This window comes from Arachis ipaensis, chromosome B6 (assembly GCF_059453495.1).
Source record: "Arachis ipaensis isolate K30076 ecotype BB chromosome B6, ASM5945349v1, whole genome shotgun sequence".
Taxonomy (NCBI): Eukaryota; Viridiplantae; Streptophyta; class Magnoliopsida; order Fabales; family Fabaceae; genus Arachis; species Arachis ipaensis.
Genome location: NC_142441.1, coordinates 142977645 through 142995430, shown reverse-complemented (window position 1 = coordinate 142995430; position 17786 = coordinate 142977645). Strand labels below are relative to the sequence as shown.

The 17786-nt window shown below is 33.6% G+C and overlaps 2 protein-coding genes and 1 pseudogene across 4 annotated transcripts; 1 reads left to right on the top strand and 2 right to left on the bottom strand.

Annotated features, from left to right (window-relative positions):
* Positions 1 to 214: 214 nt before the first annotated feature.
* On the bottom strand, positions 215 to 3816 carry LOC107605213 (uncharacterized). Its single transcript, XM_016306999.3, has 7 exons — positions 3550 to 3816; positions 3376 to 3424; positions 2870 to 2972; positions 2554 to 2649; positions 2362 to 2436; positions 1912 to 1981; positions 215 to 562 (listed from the first exon to the last, which is right to left on the bottom strand). Exons 1-7 carry the CDS (start codon positions 3814 to 3816, stop codon positions 488 to 490), a joined length of 735 nt encoding a protein of 244 aa, XP_016162485.1. The 3' UTR covers positions 215 to 487.
* Positions 3817 to 3921: 105 nt separating this feature from the next.
* LOC107605214 (TLC ATP/ADP transporter) lies at positions 3922 to 10691 on the top strand. Of its 3 annotated transcripts, none has more exons than XM_016307000.3 (13): positions 3922 to 4217; positions 4320 to 4484; positions 5205 to 5291; positions 5392 to 5523; positions 5649 to 5717; positions 5791 to 5887; positions 5973 to 6075; positions 6875 to 7082; positions 8208 to 8321; positions 9315 to 9446; positions 9649 to 9729; positions 9951 to 10067; positions 10203 to 10691. In XM_016307000.3, the coding sequence occupies exons 1-13, from the start codon at positions 4119 to 4121 to the stop codon at positions 10287 to 10289; spliced, it is 1491 nt and encodes a 496-aa protein (XP_016162486.1). In that variant the 5' UTR covers positions 3922 to 4118; the 3' UTR covers positions 10290 to 10691. The 3 variants fall into 3 exon arrangements, with proteins under 3 accessions (XP_016162486.1, XP_016162488.1, XP_088346272.1); XM_016307002.3 differs by having other exon boundaries at positions 4049 to 4217; positions 10228 to 10691; XM_088490146.1 differs by having other exon boundaries at positions 4050 to 4217; positions 5649 to 5693.
* A 2964-nt stretch (positions 10692 to 13655) lies between these two features.
* On the bottom strand, positions 13656 to 14178 carry LOC107647549 (uncharacterized; annotated as a pseudogene).
* Positions 14179 to 17786: the final 3608 nt, after the last annotated feature.

The window sequence follows — 17786 nt, the reverse complement described above, 5'->3', positions numbered from 1 at the left end:
CTAAAAACTTCTAAATATTTATTCAAATATTGATACAAAAATTCAAGACAAATAGATAAATCATTTGCTAAATACGAAAATTTTTGTTACTTACATAAAGTATAGGGCAATATTATTAAGTGTTTTTGGTCACATTTTTAAATCATTCAAGGACTGAATTGTCAATAACATCAAGGAGTTTTTAATCAGCGGCTGGATCTTTCAGACAGCGAAATTGGTAGTTAAGCCCACAAATTGCTTGTTATTTATTTAACCGAAGAAATGCAAAATGTATACACACCATGATTTTAGCCAGAAGTATCAAACACTCGAATGGATCTCAATTAGTACAAACCAAGTCATTACATATAACACCCGAATTTTCAAGAGAAAACTACATCCTCAAGCAGTTTTACAAAAACTTGTATCTTTTCCAAAAGGAACCGTTTGAAGTGGAACAATGCGTTATGGTGTTCAATTCTATGGACCCGTATAAGATGAAGCATATTTACTCTTTCAGCAACTCCTTTGCCTTGTTTACCCAAGTGTCATAAATTTCAGGCAAAAACAGAACAAAGTGGACCTGAAATAAAAGTTTAGAATTTAAATACATAAATATTAACCAATCAAATTTGTACTTTTCAAGTCATAAAAGCATTATTGTACACAAATCTGAAATCTTCAACAATTAAATTCTCACATTTCAAATAACTCAGTAAGTTGTCTCATGGCTCATATTACAATTCTAGATGTTAATTTTAATTTATACGTGTACGGAGATTTTGAACTTTGGAACACTATGCTTAGAATAAAAAAAAAGAAAAAAAAGAAAAGTGTATACATACTACGTACGGGACAATATACTGAATACCCTACTTATCATTGAATAAATGTGGATTCTATTTGGATTAATTGATTTCACATTCCATCTAATAATAGATAAAGTGACTTGACATATTGTTCCAATATAACAACTCAATCACAATATTGAGAATTGAGTTTATTTGGAAAGTTATATAATAACAACTAATTTGATTATACAATATAAGTTATTTTTGTAAAACAAAACTCTTACATTAACAACTCCCACCAACAACTATATTATTTTAACAACTACAAAAAAAAGGTGAGAAATGTGTGTCAGTGTGAGTGTGTGTATCCTTCTTTTGTGTAGTTGTTGATATTTTGTTGCTATGTAAAATTATTGAATAAAAGTTGAAATGAGCTTCCAAGACACTACTAGTCTTACAAGCAGTCAGTTTTAAGTGCTCTATACTATTACGTGGTAAACAATAATATCAATTTTTTCATATAATCTCTGACGTAATTATATGCGAATAATCTTTATATTTTACTACATATGATTAGATAATTACGTAATAACGTTTTGCATTCACAATGTAACCTGTAAGAAGCTTGGTTTATAGTGAGATATGAGAAAGACCTTTCATAATTGTTGGATCAACATTGAAGGCCAATATTTAAGTAAATTAGTAAATTACACTCACCTCCCCTCTAGTTATCCAATCTACACTATCTTCCTCTAACTTATTTTTGTCATGAAACATCAATGAAACCCTTTTTCTTCTCTCTCCTATACCAAATCACCATTCAATCATCTCTTCACCCTCAAACCGAACCCATAACCACGCCCCACTCCCCTTCCCACCACCACCATCATCACCACTTCTGAATATTTAGTCACATTACTAATAGGTTTCTTTAATCTTGGCCTATAATATTGCCGGACATCTCACAATTATCAAACACTAGTGTGAAATTACAGTGCTTAAATTTGTCAATATCTAAAGGGCTATTAGTAATGTGAATGTTCATTTTATTAAAATTAAGAATTGCAATGTATAGTTAATTATAACTATTCTTATCATATCTCATCCAATAAAGAAAAAAGGCGTAAACGTAATAAAGTACCTCTTTAAAGTCATTTGGAAACTCTTTTATGGAAGAAATAGCCACCGTAGCAGCTTCATCGTAAGGGTAGCTGAAAACATGCAACATTATGCAATTGCTATGAAAAGCTTAAGGTCTATTGGAAAATTGAAAATGAGCTGAAAGGAAAGGAATTAAAACTATGAGATTTGACAACAAATTGGTCATTCCAAAAGATAGTGTTTGATATCATAATCAGCTATTCTGTTATTTTTTGGGTAGATTTTCTTTTAATTCCAAAGATAAACTCCTAAAACGAATAGCCACAATGGTCTTTTTATTCTTGGAAATAATTAAATATAAATCTCCTAAAAGCAAATCATTGGTGCAGCCACATTGGCTAGCCCTAAATGATCATTATTCATAATCAAAACATAAGGCTAAATACATTAAAATTTAGGATGGCAGGGTGAAAATTGAAAATGAACCTACCCATAGACACCACATGATATGGCTGGGAATGCTATATACTGAATGCTGTTCTCTTTTGCAACCTTCAAGCTATTTCTGAAAACCAATTTCAGAATACAATGTCACTGAACCAAAACACAAAAAGGATGAAACTTACTCAGATTATAAACTGAAACAAAATATTTGCACAGAGCATGGCTTTACAAAACCTACCTGTACGCATTCGCCAGAGAGGCAGCTGGATTATTATCTGCATGGTAAATTGGTCCAACGGTATGAATAACATGAGAAGCTGGAAGCTTGAAACCTCTGTGCAGTGCACATGAACGAAGAAAAGAGTTTATAATAAATAACCAAAGGAAGTTATAGTATAACAATTCACAAGTATAACAGAAGTGCTATTTTGTTATTACCATTGGTATATATTCCCTTTACAGCAAAAGCTGTTTTTACATACTTTTTATTGCCTAATTTTCACAAGTTTAAGCTTCATTTTAAACATGCTTTTCTAAATGTAATAAGAACTCACGGCGTGATCCTTGCTTCCCCTGTTGGGCAGCGGATTCCAGGCCTGACTTCTGGAACCTTGAGGCAAGCTTGAACAAGATCTGGGCCTGCAGCTCTATGTATAGCTGGAAGTCACATAAAATGGCGTCATTCGTAGCTAGTTTGCTAGATCAATTCTTACCAAAAAGTATGAAAACTCGTCGTTGAAACTTTAAGGAATCAATTTGAATGCAACTGAAAAAGTTTTGCATTATCGTCCGATCACAAACAACTGCATATGTCGTTGACTTTTACCCAAGCTATTTGAATAGTCATGCAAACCTAAGTATTCAATTGGAAAAATAGTTTTATACTGTCTATACATAAGTACTCAATTCTAGATGCTGAAGCAAAAATGATGAATTTTCTATTCCATTCTTCTTCTTCAACATTTTCAAATTTCAGGGATCATATTTGAGAACAATAACTTACACGCGTTCAAAATCTTTCTAAGCTTCTAAAATTAAAAAAGAAAAAAAATTCAGTTACCTCCGTCAGCTCCACCACCTCCAAGCATTCTCTCATTGGCAGGATTCACCTTGCACGAAAAAAATTCGCATAAGAAACACATTGACCAACTTGTTTTATTTATAATTTATTTTTCAAAACCATTCTTCAAATAGAAATAAAAAAGAGAGAAAAAAGAGGAAAGTTTGAGCATACTATTGCATCAGTGGAACCATCAATGGACCACTTCGTGATATCTCCCTTCTGAATGATCAGAGCGCCCGACGCCGCCGATGACAACGGAAACCGGACCTCGCCGTCGCCACCGCCACCATTGGAAGAAGAAACCCTAACAGAAGAAGAATCCATCGCGAACGGACGACAATTTCTCACGCTAGCGTGCGAGTTCGAGCAGAATCTGAGGCTCCTCAGAAGAAGTCTTGGACCTTGCGCCACTGCTACTCCAGAGAACGCTGAAGTCATTGTTTTCTAGATTCTTTGGTGACGCTGATGTAGACGATTCTAGTGTGGAACGCTTCTGTTACGGTGCGCTTCATGTAAAAAGGAAAGTTCACGTGGATTTATGTTAACCGTTGGATTGTATTTGAATTTTTGGTTATTATATAGTGCTACTGCACATTATTCTCTATCGGTGTTCTGTTTTTATTGTTGCACGTGCAAACGAAGACTTTTGAGTTTTGACCTGAGAGGGTGTTCGTTAAGTTTGATCTTCTTCGATTTTTTATTTTTTGGTGTGTTCTTATTTTTTTCCGATCCAAAACGCGATGGGGCGGTCTCGGTTGGATGCGCTCGTCTCCGTGTTCGTTACGGTGCACCCGCACGAGACCTCTGCTCTGCTTCACTCCTTCTTCTGCTTCTTCTTCGTGAGTTTCTCTGCACTGAACTTCAAAATTCAACTACTGTGACAGCTCGCACGCTTCTGCTTCTTCGTTTGATACAGTTTTTTGTTTTATTTTTTGGTGCAGATTTTGAGTGCGTATTTTGTGGTTCTTCCTTTGCGAGACGAGGGTGCTATCTCGTTGGGCTTATCGAATCTACCAGGTTTATTCGTTGGGTCTTTGGTGCTCACACTCATTGCCGCACCCGTTTCATCTCTCATATTTTCTCTCCCTAATCTTTCAAAAAACAAGGTACTCTTGAATTTTTACATGTATTTTATTCTTTCTACTCATCATTAGGATATCTTGGACTGAATTCTCATAATTCATCTTATTATTCATGCACTCATCTTATTCGCATAATTTTGAGCAACTTAATTGAACATTTCCCCCTGATGCACGGCCAATAGTTCGTTTTTAATTCCTCTTAAGATTTTAAATATCGCTCTATGACATTTTGATCGTAACCTGTTATATGTGAGGGAATTTTAGAGTGGTATCTTGAACTTGGAGCTATAATAGCCAGTTAAATAGCACAAAATACGAAAATAAACCACCACAATGGCTGACTCAAATTGTAACTTGTAAGTGAGCCTGATGTTGGTGATCAAAGGGCTTCGACAGTGTTGGAGTTTGAGGATATGAGAAGCTTTGTATGCAGGGGAGTACTATGAGTGAGGTGTGATGAAACCCTAGAGGACAAAAGAAATTAGATAGTTACTTGAAATTTTGGTGCAATAGATATGTAATGGTGTATTTTATGCTGCCTAACTTAATGCATATATCAATGGGTGACCAATGGTGTAATTATACTCTGGGAAAATCATTATCACTAGAAAACATGCTTCCATATTTAATTTTTTTAAGTATTAGTCATTTTTATCATATAAAATGATCGAAAATGGTATATGATAGTTATTAATTTAAGTTTGCTTGGATGTGATGCTGCAATGGTTCTCCTTTGTATTACAGGCATTGGTTTCAATACACAGGTTCTTTAGCATATCACTCATAGTCTTCTTTTTTTTGTGGCGCTCCTCATCAACATCTAAATTGATAGTAAGCCAATAAGATAGCTGACCAATGTTTCGTTCTGAACTTCTTGTTCACTTCAGTATTATTTATATTTGATTGTGTTAAATTAGGGTTTTGTTCTCAGGAGTCTACTACTTCGACATATTCCTCAGAGCAAGATGGGAAGATTGGTGATCAAGGCAGTCCTACACCTCCATTAGGTTGGGATAGCCATGGATGGTTCTATATCTCAGTCCGAATTGGATTGTTTCTTTGGGTATATATTATATAACAATGATAATTATATTTACTATTTTATGTTCTAATGTATAATTTGACTTCTTTCTGCTGCAAGCATGCTTTAATAGACATTGTTTTGATCTAGTTTATACTTTTCTGAAGGTTGCTTTGCTTAATCTAATCACAATTTCTTCAACTTGGGCAAGGGTAATTGATGTGATGGACAGTGAGGTTTGTTTATAGATACATTATTTTTCAACACAGTCTAGTTATTCAGCGCTCATTTAACTTGCCCTGTGTTCAGTCAGGTTCGAGATTATTTGGATTTGTTGGGGCTGGTGCTACACTTGGACAACTTTTCGGGTCTCTTTTTGCTACAGGAATGGCTTTTGTCGGGCCATGTAAGTATGCATGTACCTTTACAGTCCATTGACACCTTTCTCTTTTAGCTTTTCCTTGCATTAATGTAAGTTTCTTCAATTGCAGTCTTGCTATTGTTTGCTGCATTACTATTGGAATTTGCAGCAAGGACATCAAGAGGGATAAATTGTAATTCATCTAATGCTGAAGAGGAATTGACTCCTATGAGGTGAACCATATATTCTTTTCTTCATAGTCACGTGAATGAGAACTGGGAAGAATTTAATTTTCCATAATTAATGTGCTATATACCTTATTTTATCTAGAGGGAAAATAGGACCTTGAGGAAGTGTCCAGCCTCTAGAACTAGACATCCCTATTTCCATGAAAGTTAATGTATTACTTTATTCAAAGAAAACTATTAACTTGATAAAGGTGTTCATATGATTTCCCCCCTTCCTTTGCTTGTATTGTTATCCAGATAAAATAATTTTTTCTACTATCTATGATTGTATTCAGAAGAGAACCATTTCCCGTTAGAGTCCACACCCTATGTACATAACTCATGAAGAGTTCTCACTTACATCAATCAAGGAATAGAGTCTAAACATCATTCAAACAATGTAGTCTCTTACAGATTGCAAAAAAAAAAAAAACAAACAAACAAACAAACTTCATTAGCATTATTGTCAATATAAAAATCAACCCAATTACTGTTAAAAAAAAAAAAAGCAAATTAGTATAAAAAATGGAGAATTGACTTAATCCCTAACAAAATAAAAAATTGGGAATAGTGACGGTAAGAGAATATTTAAATCTAAAAAGTACCAAATGTTATAGGAATTCTAGTTACATTTTGCAAATCAGAACTGGTAGATAGCAACAAAGACGCACTTAGGCATATCTTGGATTGCATGTACCTGTAAAAGTATTTTTCAAGGTAAATTGTTTTTCTTTTAGAAAAATGTATAGTGCAAGGCAACACGAATATAAGATCATAATTAGATATTCATTTGGATTTAATATAGAGAATCTGATTCCAACCATGAAAATGGAGCCGATGAGAAGAGTGAAGATACTGTTAGAGCTTCTCCAAAGTCATCTACTTCTTTAGTGAGACTTCAAATTTGGCCTATATTTGATGGATTGTGGCTTATACTATCATCAACTTACCTGTTGCATGTATCATTGTTCATCTGGCTGAGTGCAGTTATCTCTTCATTCTTCTACTTTCAGGTAATGTAATTTTGCACCTGTGATACAATCCTTGGTATTCAATTTCATTAACAGCAATTCTATCATAGCTGAATGGTAAATCTATATTGCTATGTTTAAATTCTACTGTCGTTGTTTTCTCCTTGTAGTTCTCTAAGATTCAAGTTTTCTAAAATTCAAGTTCTCTAGAGGACATAATAAAGAAATAGAAAAATCTGAAAGATGACTTAAAGAAGCAAACTATTATATATACTGAATGCTTGAGTAACAACATAATATTTGTTATTGGTTTTTATTATTGCCTTGTTAGTTTTCAACTGTTTTGCTGTTTAGTGTCATTTCAAAAATCATATATGTTGGGGATCTGGATTTCATGGAAGAGACTAGAGAGTATCAAAATTGTTTATAGAGTTCTAATAAATAACTAGTGGTTTCTACTATAGTGGGCTAAGCTAGTTTAGACTAGTTCACACCTATGTCAGCTAGGATAACTGCCACAGTTGGCAGTAACTGAATTATGTTGGGATTCCCTAAACTATCCCTAGAATAGTTATATGCATATTTTCAATCTCTGCATTTAAATACATGATTTTATATTTCTCATTCAGTTGATTCAATAACATCTCAGATTAAGAACGAACTCTTCTTGCAGATTCTCTCTACTCTGTCAATTTTGTCAGTTGTTTCGATCAATGTCAGTTCTGTCATGTGGTTACCACATTTTCCTGCTGCTTGGTTTGATTTAGATCTGAATTGTCTATTTTAGACTCTGATCAAATAGACTGTTGTTAACTGGATATGTCATTATTTGGCCTGGTCTTTTTGTAAGGAGCTGAAAGCTCAATCACCTCCAGCTTGACAGGGACATTTGAAATTTTTGCACTTGGATTGAGAAGCTGCAATGATATTGATTAGGCGTTTCTTAGCTTTTACTGGTTGATAACTCCATTTATCTGCTGCAAACATCCTACAAGAATATGAATGTCAATCTACACAATTCTCTCACTCATTTAAACTGAATAACTGTTAGTTTTTTTTATGTATGGGCCCTCCAAAACAGTAATTTTTGCTACATGTTTAAGGATGACTTTTTGAAAGCCATACAATCTATACTTGCTGCTGAAGTTTTCCCATCTGTGATTGCAGAAAGTAAGTGTGATTGCCACTACAGTTACAAGCTCTCTGGGAAGAAGAAAAATGTTTGCAGAGATAAATAGCTTTATTGCTACTTTTATCCTTGTTGGGCAGCTGTCCATGACGGTAAGCTGTTTCGAAAATGTCTGCTGATTTTCTGCTGGGTCTTTATTTAAACTTTCTCTTGAGTGGAGTTTGAAGCTTTTCCTAATAAAAATATGAATAATAACTTTGTTGCAATGCACCGTTTATCCTGCTGTTTTTTGTATTTATTAGGAGTGCAATTCTCATATCTTTGTGACTTAATTTCCAAAGTAGTATATTTTGTGGAATAAGATTAGAGATGGGCCCTATTTGGTTTAAAGCACATATGTGTATGATCTTCTAAAGGTCATTTATCTCTAGATATGTTAAGAGAGTGGGGAGTTTTCTATTTTGGATAGATTTCTTCTCCTAGGTAAAAACTGCTCAAACTGTGTCACCACAAGTTCAATAAACTAATATTTTAAAAATATATTATATGATAGGATAGGCTGTGCCAATTTCTAATATTCTATCAATAAGTAGCCTGTTAGAACAGTTTGATATTTAACTCAAGTGATACTTGGGCCCTCCTAGTTACATCTAGGAGACTCAAAACAACATGATGTTTACTTGATGAAAAATCACAATAACTCAGAAAAACTCAAGGAAAACTAAAGGAGTATAACATGTTAAGTCTATGTAATCTCAACCACATCACACAAGGTGATCGCAACTATTGCTTAGGCAAACTCCCATTTATTCTCTTAATCTTTAACTCTTCAATTCCAGTTCTCCTTCATTCTTCATCTTCAGAAATATAAAACTCCACCAACAGCCTTGTCTTTGACCATTCTTCTACACTTCTCATTTTCCTTTGCTAGTTCACCAAAATCAGATCATCATCGGAGTCTTGCTCAACAAAATCCTGGACTCCTGGTTCTAGTTAAACACTCTAACAGACTCATCCATGCACTCAGTCCAGTGATTCGCTTAATTGTTCATTTTTTGAATTATTTGTTTGTCTTGTTATAATGTCAGTATTTCGGTTGCATTTCTGCTCATTTTAAAAGTACATATATTTTTATTGTAATACAGGGGCGCATTCTTACTGTTGCTGGGGTGACTATAGCTATATGCTCTGCACCTTTTATTGGCCTTTTAAATTTAGTTGCTCTAGCTGTTTGGCCGGACTGGCTGGTTGTTGCCACTTGTGAAACATTAAGAAAGGTTATCCTCTGCAACTTTGAAGTATTTTTCATTACTTTAAGAGCAGAAATAAGAGTTGGAAATGCTTTGTTTCTTAGATTCATCTTGATATCTTGCAACGAAATACATAACTGCAACCTGTTACTCTATGGCAGCACATTGTTGATTAACTGTCATCTTTAAGATTATGTGAATTTTCTGTTCATATTCTATGACTCTGCAGGTTGTTACATATGTTGTGACAAGGCCTGGAAGAGAACTTTTATTTACTGTTGTTTCACAGGATGAGAAGTACAAAGCCAAAGTATGCTCTTCTCTTTTCTGTCATCTTCCCTTCTCTCCTGATTGTCTTGTTTATGCTTGTAGAATCACATTCAAATAGTCAAGTTCCATATTTTTCACTTTAGGTTCAACCAATGGTTTCCCTGCAATACCATTACAATTTACACAAAATTCAATTGGCCAACAATTGACTGAATGAATTTTGTCAAGACAAAACACTCAACTGACTATATCCTGATGCAGATATGCATCGATGTGTTGGTTCAAAGACTTGGAGATGCTGCAGCAGCTGGAATGTACAAAATACTTTTTGGTACTCTCAAGGGGAAACCATCAACCGTTTCCCTTTATGCTTTGCCTGTATGTCTAAACTTGTGATTCTTCATGTCTCTGTCTAAAATATTACTCAACTGTTTCGCAAATGCCCTTTTTCGTGTTTTATATTTCGTGTATGTAGGCAAGATTCGATGAACATTATTTCTTTCTCTAAACCAGGTTTGTATGTTGTGGATAATCACAGCATTCTATTTGGGTCGCCGGCAAGTAGAACTTTCAAAGCACCATCAGATTGCTTCCAGTTGATATAAGATTGAAAGTATAGTGAATTATATTTAAGGAACAGAGGGATAGATATGTTCAGAATGGGTAAATCAAAAACCTCATTGCACTGGAATTATTTATGGTGCTTTAATTTTGCGGAATTGATGAGTAGCAGTGTGAATAGTTGAAGCCAGTGCAGCATGCGAGCAAGTATAGAGAAAAAATTCAGGAAAGGGAAGAAAGAAGAATCCAAGAAGAGAGAATATAGGCATCGTTCTCACCAAATACATGCTAACCACTCCACACAGTCTCTTTTGATGGATTTACAAAAAGAGGACTGATTAATCATCTTAAGAGATGTGTTTTGTTATCTAACATTTTTTGAAAGTTTGTACCTTTTACTTCATGTAGTAAGGAGGATATTTAAGAAGCTTTTTGAGTTTATATTATGCTCTTTTCAACATAATGGAGATATGTAAGAAGTTCCACAGAATCTTAAAGGATGCTTCTGATGAATACCAAGAGCTGGGAAGGATGAGAAGATAGATAGCAGAGCTGGGACACGTCTCTCTTAAGGAAATCTGGGAATTAAGAACAAATTTCGTCTCGTGATATAATTAAAGCATTCATAACATTGCTCTCATGATATTTTTTAGTTAAGTCCGATTTTGTTCTTTAAGGTATAGGCTGAAATTTTTTTTCGTCTCCGACTTTTTTTTTGCATACAAAATCGTCCCTAAAGCTCAACATAGTTTTAAAATCGTCTTTTGGACCAAAATATCTTTCATCACATCATTTTTTTGAAATGAAGAAAGAAAGAAATGAGAGATTGAGAAGAGAAGGAGAATGTGGGGAAGAGAGGGAAAGAGACATAGAGAGTGCACGAGCTTGTTGGAACCGCCGCGTTGCCGCCGTTGCCTCTGTACTCTGAAATCGCCACCAAAGAAGGGAAGAAGAGGAGATTTAAAACCGTTCGTGGAGGAGCAAGTCCATGAGTGGGCGTGGTGGAAACGACATCGTGGAGAAGACAGAGTCGCTATTATCGCTACTTTTCGCTGTCATCACTGTTCCTCGCGTGTTCGACGCTATTTCACGCTCGTCGTCGTTGTTTCTGCTTCTGTTTCTTCTGTTTTTACTTCTGATTCTATTATTGTTGTTAATGCTGTGATGAAGAAGAGATGTTATTCTTGAATTTGAATACTATGTTGTTGAATATTGTGTGTTTTTGTTGTTGGTGTTTCATTAATAGTTTTTTTGTAGTTTTTTTTTTCATTAACGACTTCTATGTTCTTTTTTTTTTTAATTTTATAATTTTTTGTTAGGTATAATTTAATCCAAAATTTTAAGCAAAAGGACAATTTTAAAATTATGTTGAATTTTAGGAACGAAAAAAAGTTAGAAACAAACAAAATTTTCAATTTATATTTTAGGACCAAAATTGTATTTAATCTTTTTTTTTTATTATATTACATTCATAACAGTGCTCTCATGATATTTTTTATATAAAAAAAAAAAAAAAAAAAAACAAACTGACTAACTAAAACTAAACATATGCCATCGAGGGAAATAATAAAAAAAAAGGCTAAGAGGCATTTAGACGACTCAATACACGAGAGACATGAGCTTGCCAATCCAAAGCTAAGAGACCCTGAATTAATAAAAGGCTGATTGTGTGGGGGACAATTATTAATCAAAGAGACAACAGCTCAAGACAAAATAAAAATAGGCAACTACTTCAATAAAGATGCCTTAAAAAATGTAACTTATTTGTTTGATTATATTTTAAATAAAAATAATATTTTTATAATATATAAAAATCAAGTCTTACAATTTATTATTTAATGGTCAAAATAAAATATTTTCACATGATGATAATGATAAAATTTTTATTGGAGTAGCCACCAATATAAACAACAGAAATATTTATTTGGTGATAAACTAAAACAAATTATAAAAATCTAATTTATTTTAATTTTTTAGTCAAAAAATTTAAAAAATATATAATAATAAAAAGTATAGTTATAAAAAATTAATAAAATAATAAAAAATAAAAAATAAATTGTGTCTCTCGTTAGTGTCTCAGTATTTTTTTTCTCAAGATAGAAACAAAATATACTAATTCAATGTCTTTGACACAATATCTCTATTTATTTATGTCCCTATTTATGTCTTTGGATACAAAACTACTAAATTAATTATTATAATATTATTTTTTATATACTTTAATGTATATTTTATATTTTATATAAATAATTAATTTTTAATGTATTCATAATCTGGTAGACCAAACTTATGAGAAGACCATGATAAGCACCCGAATTCAGTGACATTGTCAATGAGAAGGCTACTGATACAGTGATACCTATCCTTAAAACAATTATAAATAATACTCCATGTTTTATTTGTTTAAAATGATAAAAGAATCTCATATGTTCTTGAATTTTAATATTTTACTCTTCATCCATCTAACCTCAACATATCTGTTTTCTTCTTTCCTTTTCTTTTATTATGCTTAGCAAGGGCTTGTGAAAAGCAAAGTTCAAAACCAAGCTTGGTGATATAAAAAAAATTCAACACAACAAAATAAAACATAGAAATAAGAAAAATAGAATACCAACACAAAACTAAATACAATGAAATTTAGATATTAAAAAATATCAGCAAATTAGACCATAATTTCTTTTTCATTAGTCACCTCTTTATTTTTTATTCCTAAGTGCATTTTTTATATCAAATTTTTTTTAAAATGAAAAAATTGATAAAGCAAAAATTTGAGAGTCTAAACTCTTAAATCAATATAGTAAGATTTAATTTAAAATAATAAAATCTTTAAATGATAAAAATTATAAATTTAGTAGTGATTAATTTTTTACTTTATTATTTTATTAATTTTTTATTTTAAAAATTTTAAATTCAATAGAACTCACAAATAATAAAAATTATAAATTCAACTCTAATTAATACTTTATTTTATTATTTTATAAATCTCTTCATTTTATAAGATTGTTTTCTCACTTCCTTAATTATGAGTTAATAGTCAAAATCGTCCCTGAAATATACCTCGATCTCCATTTTCGTCCCCGAAAGATAAAATTAATCAAATTCATCCCGAAAGATACTCTACCTGGTCACGTTCGTCCTTCCATCATGTCCATAGCTGAGTTAGCAAACGTCCGCTGATGTGGGCCGTTAACTGCCAAGGTGGCAAATGCCAAGCTATACCATGTTGCTGACCAGATAAGTCTTGTTTTAGGCGTCAAATTAGTCCTTGAAGTGGATAAACCCTAATCCCAAATTCAACGATAAAGATCAGAGCTCAGATTAGTTCCGAATCTTTCATGGCTGATATGATGAAAAAACCAGGGCTATCCAGAACAAAATTCGAAGGAAATTTCAACTTTCAGCATTTCATACATAGCCTTCAGTTAAAGTAGGTTTCTTCTCTTCTTCTTCACAGTTTTTCTTCTTATTCTTCTTTGCATCATCTTCAATTCCCAAGCCTTGCAATTCATCAATGCAAGGTTCTTCTTCACCTTCTCCACAATTTAGCTCCTTCTCCAACCACAATTTCGTCCACAACCTCCTCCACTTCGCAGCTGCTACCACCAGAGACCTTCACCTCGTCGCCACCTTCTTCGCATCCTTTCTCGACGGCACATGCTCCGGGCAGCTCGTTCTCCGGCTCGATCCCAATCACAGCATCGGAGGTTCCCTCGGCTGCGGCTGGCCACGGGTCGTTGACGCAATCTCCGGCGGTCTCATCATCGTCATCGGAGAAAATCGCGGCGGCGGACTTCACGGCAGCGGTTGCTTTAAGGAATGCTTGTTGGATGGATTCAGGCGGAAGAGCACAATCTTCGAGGCCTGCATCTTCAAGGCGCGGGGGTAGGATCTGGTGCAGTAATCCGTGTTGTTCTTTGGTTGACTCCATTGGAAAATCAGGTTCCAATTCCCAATTAGATTTCTTGTGATTTTTAAATTTTGTGAAATAAAACCCTATTTGCTAAATCTCAAGGAGAAAGTTGTGCTATATTAGGCTCCGAAATGTGGTGGTGACTTGAACCTCACTGTCTTTGGTCTAATGGCAGAAACTGTTGCCTGAAAAGATTCAATTTGGGGTGATGAACCATTAATGGCACCTGCAAGAAGCTCAGAGAAAGATATAAAAGTAGAACAATTAGGCCTTGAAGCAACTGATTTTGCCATAACTACTCTCTTAGTTTCATCAATATCCATTTTCAGTCAGTACTTTTTACAAATAGACAGTCTGCAACTTCCACTCTTCCTCAGAAATAGCAGGAATTCCTCTTGATGATGGCTTCAACTCATCCTAAGATAAGGATCACCAACCTGGAACACCTAACATTATGCCAAGTTTTAATATTAGTTCTTAATACAGAAAGAAATTTCACTATCATGATTATAAGTCTCACTCATGCTACTGTGCCTGGTAAAGATGGCCAATGTAAACAAAAGAGAAGACAAAACGGGGGTAAAGTTTGCAACGTTTGAATCTCTCTTCTGAAGACAAAACGACGACGTTTCAAGGCTAGGAGAGCCTTCTACCAAAACGGAATCGTTTTGGTTGCCACATTGGCAGTTAACGGTCCACGTCAGTGGCCGTTTGCCAACTCAGCTACGGAGATGACGGAAGGACGAACGTGACCAAGTAAGATATCTTTGGAGGACGAATTTGATTAATTTTATCTTTCGGGGACGAAAATAGAGATCGAGGTATCTTTTAGGGACGGTTTTGACTATTAACTCATTTATATTCAATCGTCCAACTGAAATTTCCAATACCATCTCTTCAACGAATTCCTTTTTTAAACTATCCACCCGATTTGGGTCCATGTTTCTCCACTGAAATCACATATTTCATCACTCAAATTCTATAATAATGCATCTTATGTTTTTATTAAGATCTATTATGTTTAATTCTTCCACATCAATATTATATGAGAATCTTCTCAATTTTTTTAAATTAAAAACATAAAATGTGATATTTAATTTTTTAATATTTTTTATATTTTATTTATGAAATATATAATAAAAAAGCATACTTTATTCCATCAGATAAAAATAAAAAAAATTGGAAAGTTTCAATCTCGTATGTAACAAAGTTTTGAAGTTATGTTCATTACTAACAATTAGTTTTTGAATACAATAATGCTCTGTATCTATGTAATTTTCCTAATCAAGTTCAACCAAGTTATTTTTCTTCACGCGCTGCGCCACCTTTCAGTGTAAATTTTTTCTCTCATACTTTCATAATAGACTTTTAACATAAACATCAACGTAAAGTTTCATCTTCAACGTAAAACTTATCTTCTTCTTTGATTTTCTTCTTCATTTTCTTCTTCGTTTTTTTAACGTAAAACCTCATTTATTTGTTTTCATTGTTTTTAGATTTCGATCTGTATTTGAATAGCGTATCAAAACAATGAATGATTCAAGTTCAAATCAGTTAAATAAGAGCGATTTGGATTATTCTTCTAAATTGAATCAAGTGGACAAGATTTGGATTATTCAATTTTGAATTGAATGGAATAAAATGCAATTGCTAAATCCAGTGTTGTTTATGAACACGGATTTTCGGTTCATTTAGTATTATACAATAGTTTTGTTTTGTTAATATTTTTGGTTCATTCAAGAACGCATGTATTTCTGAATTTGAATTTATATAATGGATAATTTTTTGTTCATTTGTTATTACACAATGGTCTTCTTATGATAGTATTTCGGTTCATTCTTCAACAATTTTGAATTGAATGGAATGGAATGCAATTGAATAAAGCGATAATGAATAGAATTTGGATAGAATGCAAGAGTTTCTGAATTTACAGAATGTACATGTTTCAGTTCATTGGTTCTTACACAATGGTCTTATTATGACAATATTTTTCAGTTCATTTTATACTCCAAGTGTGTTGTTGATGAACAATTTGTCCCAAATATTGGGTGACTTTCAAGACACTTGAAGAAGCTGGAAAGTTCTACAAAGATTATTCCAAACTTGCTAGTTTTTCTACGAAAATAAGGAACACAACTCGAAAGGAAGATGAAATTAAGAATAAACTAATTACATGTAATACAGAGGAGAAGTGGAAATTCAAGATATTTCCAACTCTGAAGACAAACCCCTAAGCAGGAATAAACTGTCCAGCCAGGATTTATGTATATATATTGAAGGACGTTGGTCTTTGGATAATTTCTAAAGTTGTTATGAATCATTTACACCCTTGTTGTCCATATCGAGTAGAGATGCTTAAATAACATAGGGAAATGAGCATGTTTGTTTGTCGTACCATTGAAAATAACGAGGAAGTCGAAATCAGACTGAGTAAAACATATCAGTCATTTGTAGCAGCAGCGGGCGGTCATCACAAACTAAGTTTTCTTGAAAAAATGTGAGGAATTTCATTACAAGGGAAGTACAGAATGTTTTCGAACAAGATGATGCCAAAGAATTTGGCAAGTACTTATTAAGAATGAAGAGAAGAATCAAAATTTCTTTTTTGAGCTTAACCTTGAAGTTGATCACTCTATCAAAAATGCATTTTGGGCCGATGCAAGAAGCAGGGATGCATATGAGTATTTTAGATATGTTGTTTCATTTGATACCACTTACAACACAAACAGGTATTCGGTTCACTGTGATAGATATAGTATTCGGTTCATAAGGCTAACAAATTTTGGTTCATAACTGTTGGTGTCCATTTTGCAGATACAATTTGGTTTTTGGTTCTTTTGTCGGTGTGAATCACCACGGTCAGTCGACACTTCTCGGATGTGCTTTGATGAAAAATGAGGATATCCAGTTATTCAAATGGTTATTCGAATGTTGGCTTCGTTGCATGGGAGGAAAGGCATAAAAATGGATTCTTACGGATCAATACGCATCAATGTAAAGGGCTATTAAGACCTGTATGCCAACAATAATTCATCAGTGGTGTATTTGGCATATCATGAAAAAGATCCCAAGAAAATTAAATAGCTACAAGCGACATGAAGAAATTGAACAAGAGATGAGTTATGTTATTTGGAACTCATTTACAAAAGATGCATTTGACAGAAATTGGAATGATTTTCTCACGAAGTATGGTGTTGGAGGCAATAAGTGACTTTCAGGTAACCGCGGTTTCATTCAAATTAATTGATGTTGTTATTTTTCGGTTCGAATGGGGTATAACTATCGATTCATTTTCACGTTTGATTTTTGAATTGTGTCCCATTTTGCAGAGCTATACGAAGATCGTCATTTATGGATTTCAGTTTATCTCGATCACCACTTTTAGGCCGGGATGAGAATCACACAAAGGAACGAGAGCATGCATATTTTTTTAACAAGTTTATCACACGCAATAGCTCCTTGATTCAATTTATGAAGCAATATTATAATTTCCTAGGAAGCAGAGAGCAAAGAGAGAGAGAATTTGATGCTGTAGATTTTCACACCGTGATACCATGTGCAACAAAATCACCAATAGAGGCTCAATTTTAGTACGTGTATACTCACGAAAAGTTAAGGAAAGTTCA

Excerpts from the sequence above, each read along its gene's own strand:
- LOC107605214 (XM_016307000.3), top strand. The coding sequence starts at position 4,119 with ATGGGGCGGTCTCGGTTGGATGCGCTCGTCTCCGTGTTCGTTACGGTG. Across the intron at positions 5,888-5,972 it reads AATGGCTTTTGTCGGGCCAT|TCTTGCTATTGTTTGCTGCA; the intron begins GTAAGTATGCAT and ends CTTCAATTGCAG. Across the intron at positions 10,068-10,202 it reads TTTCCCTTTATGCTTTGCCT|GTTTGTATGTTGTGGATAAT; the intron begins GTATGTCTAAAC and ends TCTCTAAACCAG.
- LOC107605213 (XM_016306999.3), bottom strand. The coding sequence starts at position 3,816 with ATGACTTCAGCGTTCTCTGGAGTAGCAGTGGCGCAAGGTCCAAGACTT. Across the intron at positions 2,437-2,553 it reads TCTCTGGCGAATGCGTACAG|AAATAGCTTGAAGGTTGCAA; the intron begins GTAGGTTTTGTA and ends ATTGGTTTTCAG. Across the intron at positions 1,982-2,361 it reads ATATCATGTGGTGTCTATGG|CTACCCTTACGATGAAGCTG; the intron begins GTAGGTTCATTT and ends GCATGTTTTCAG.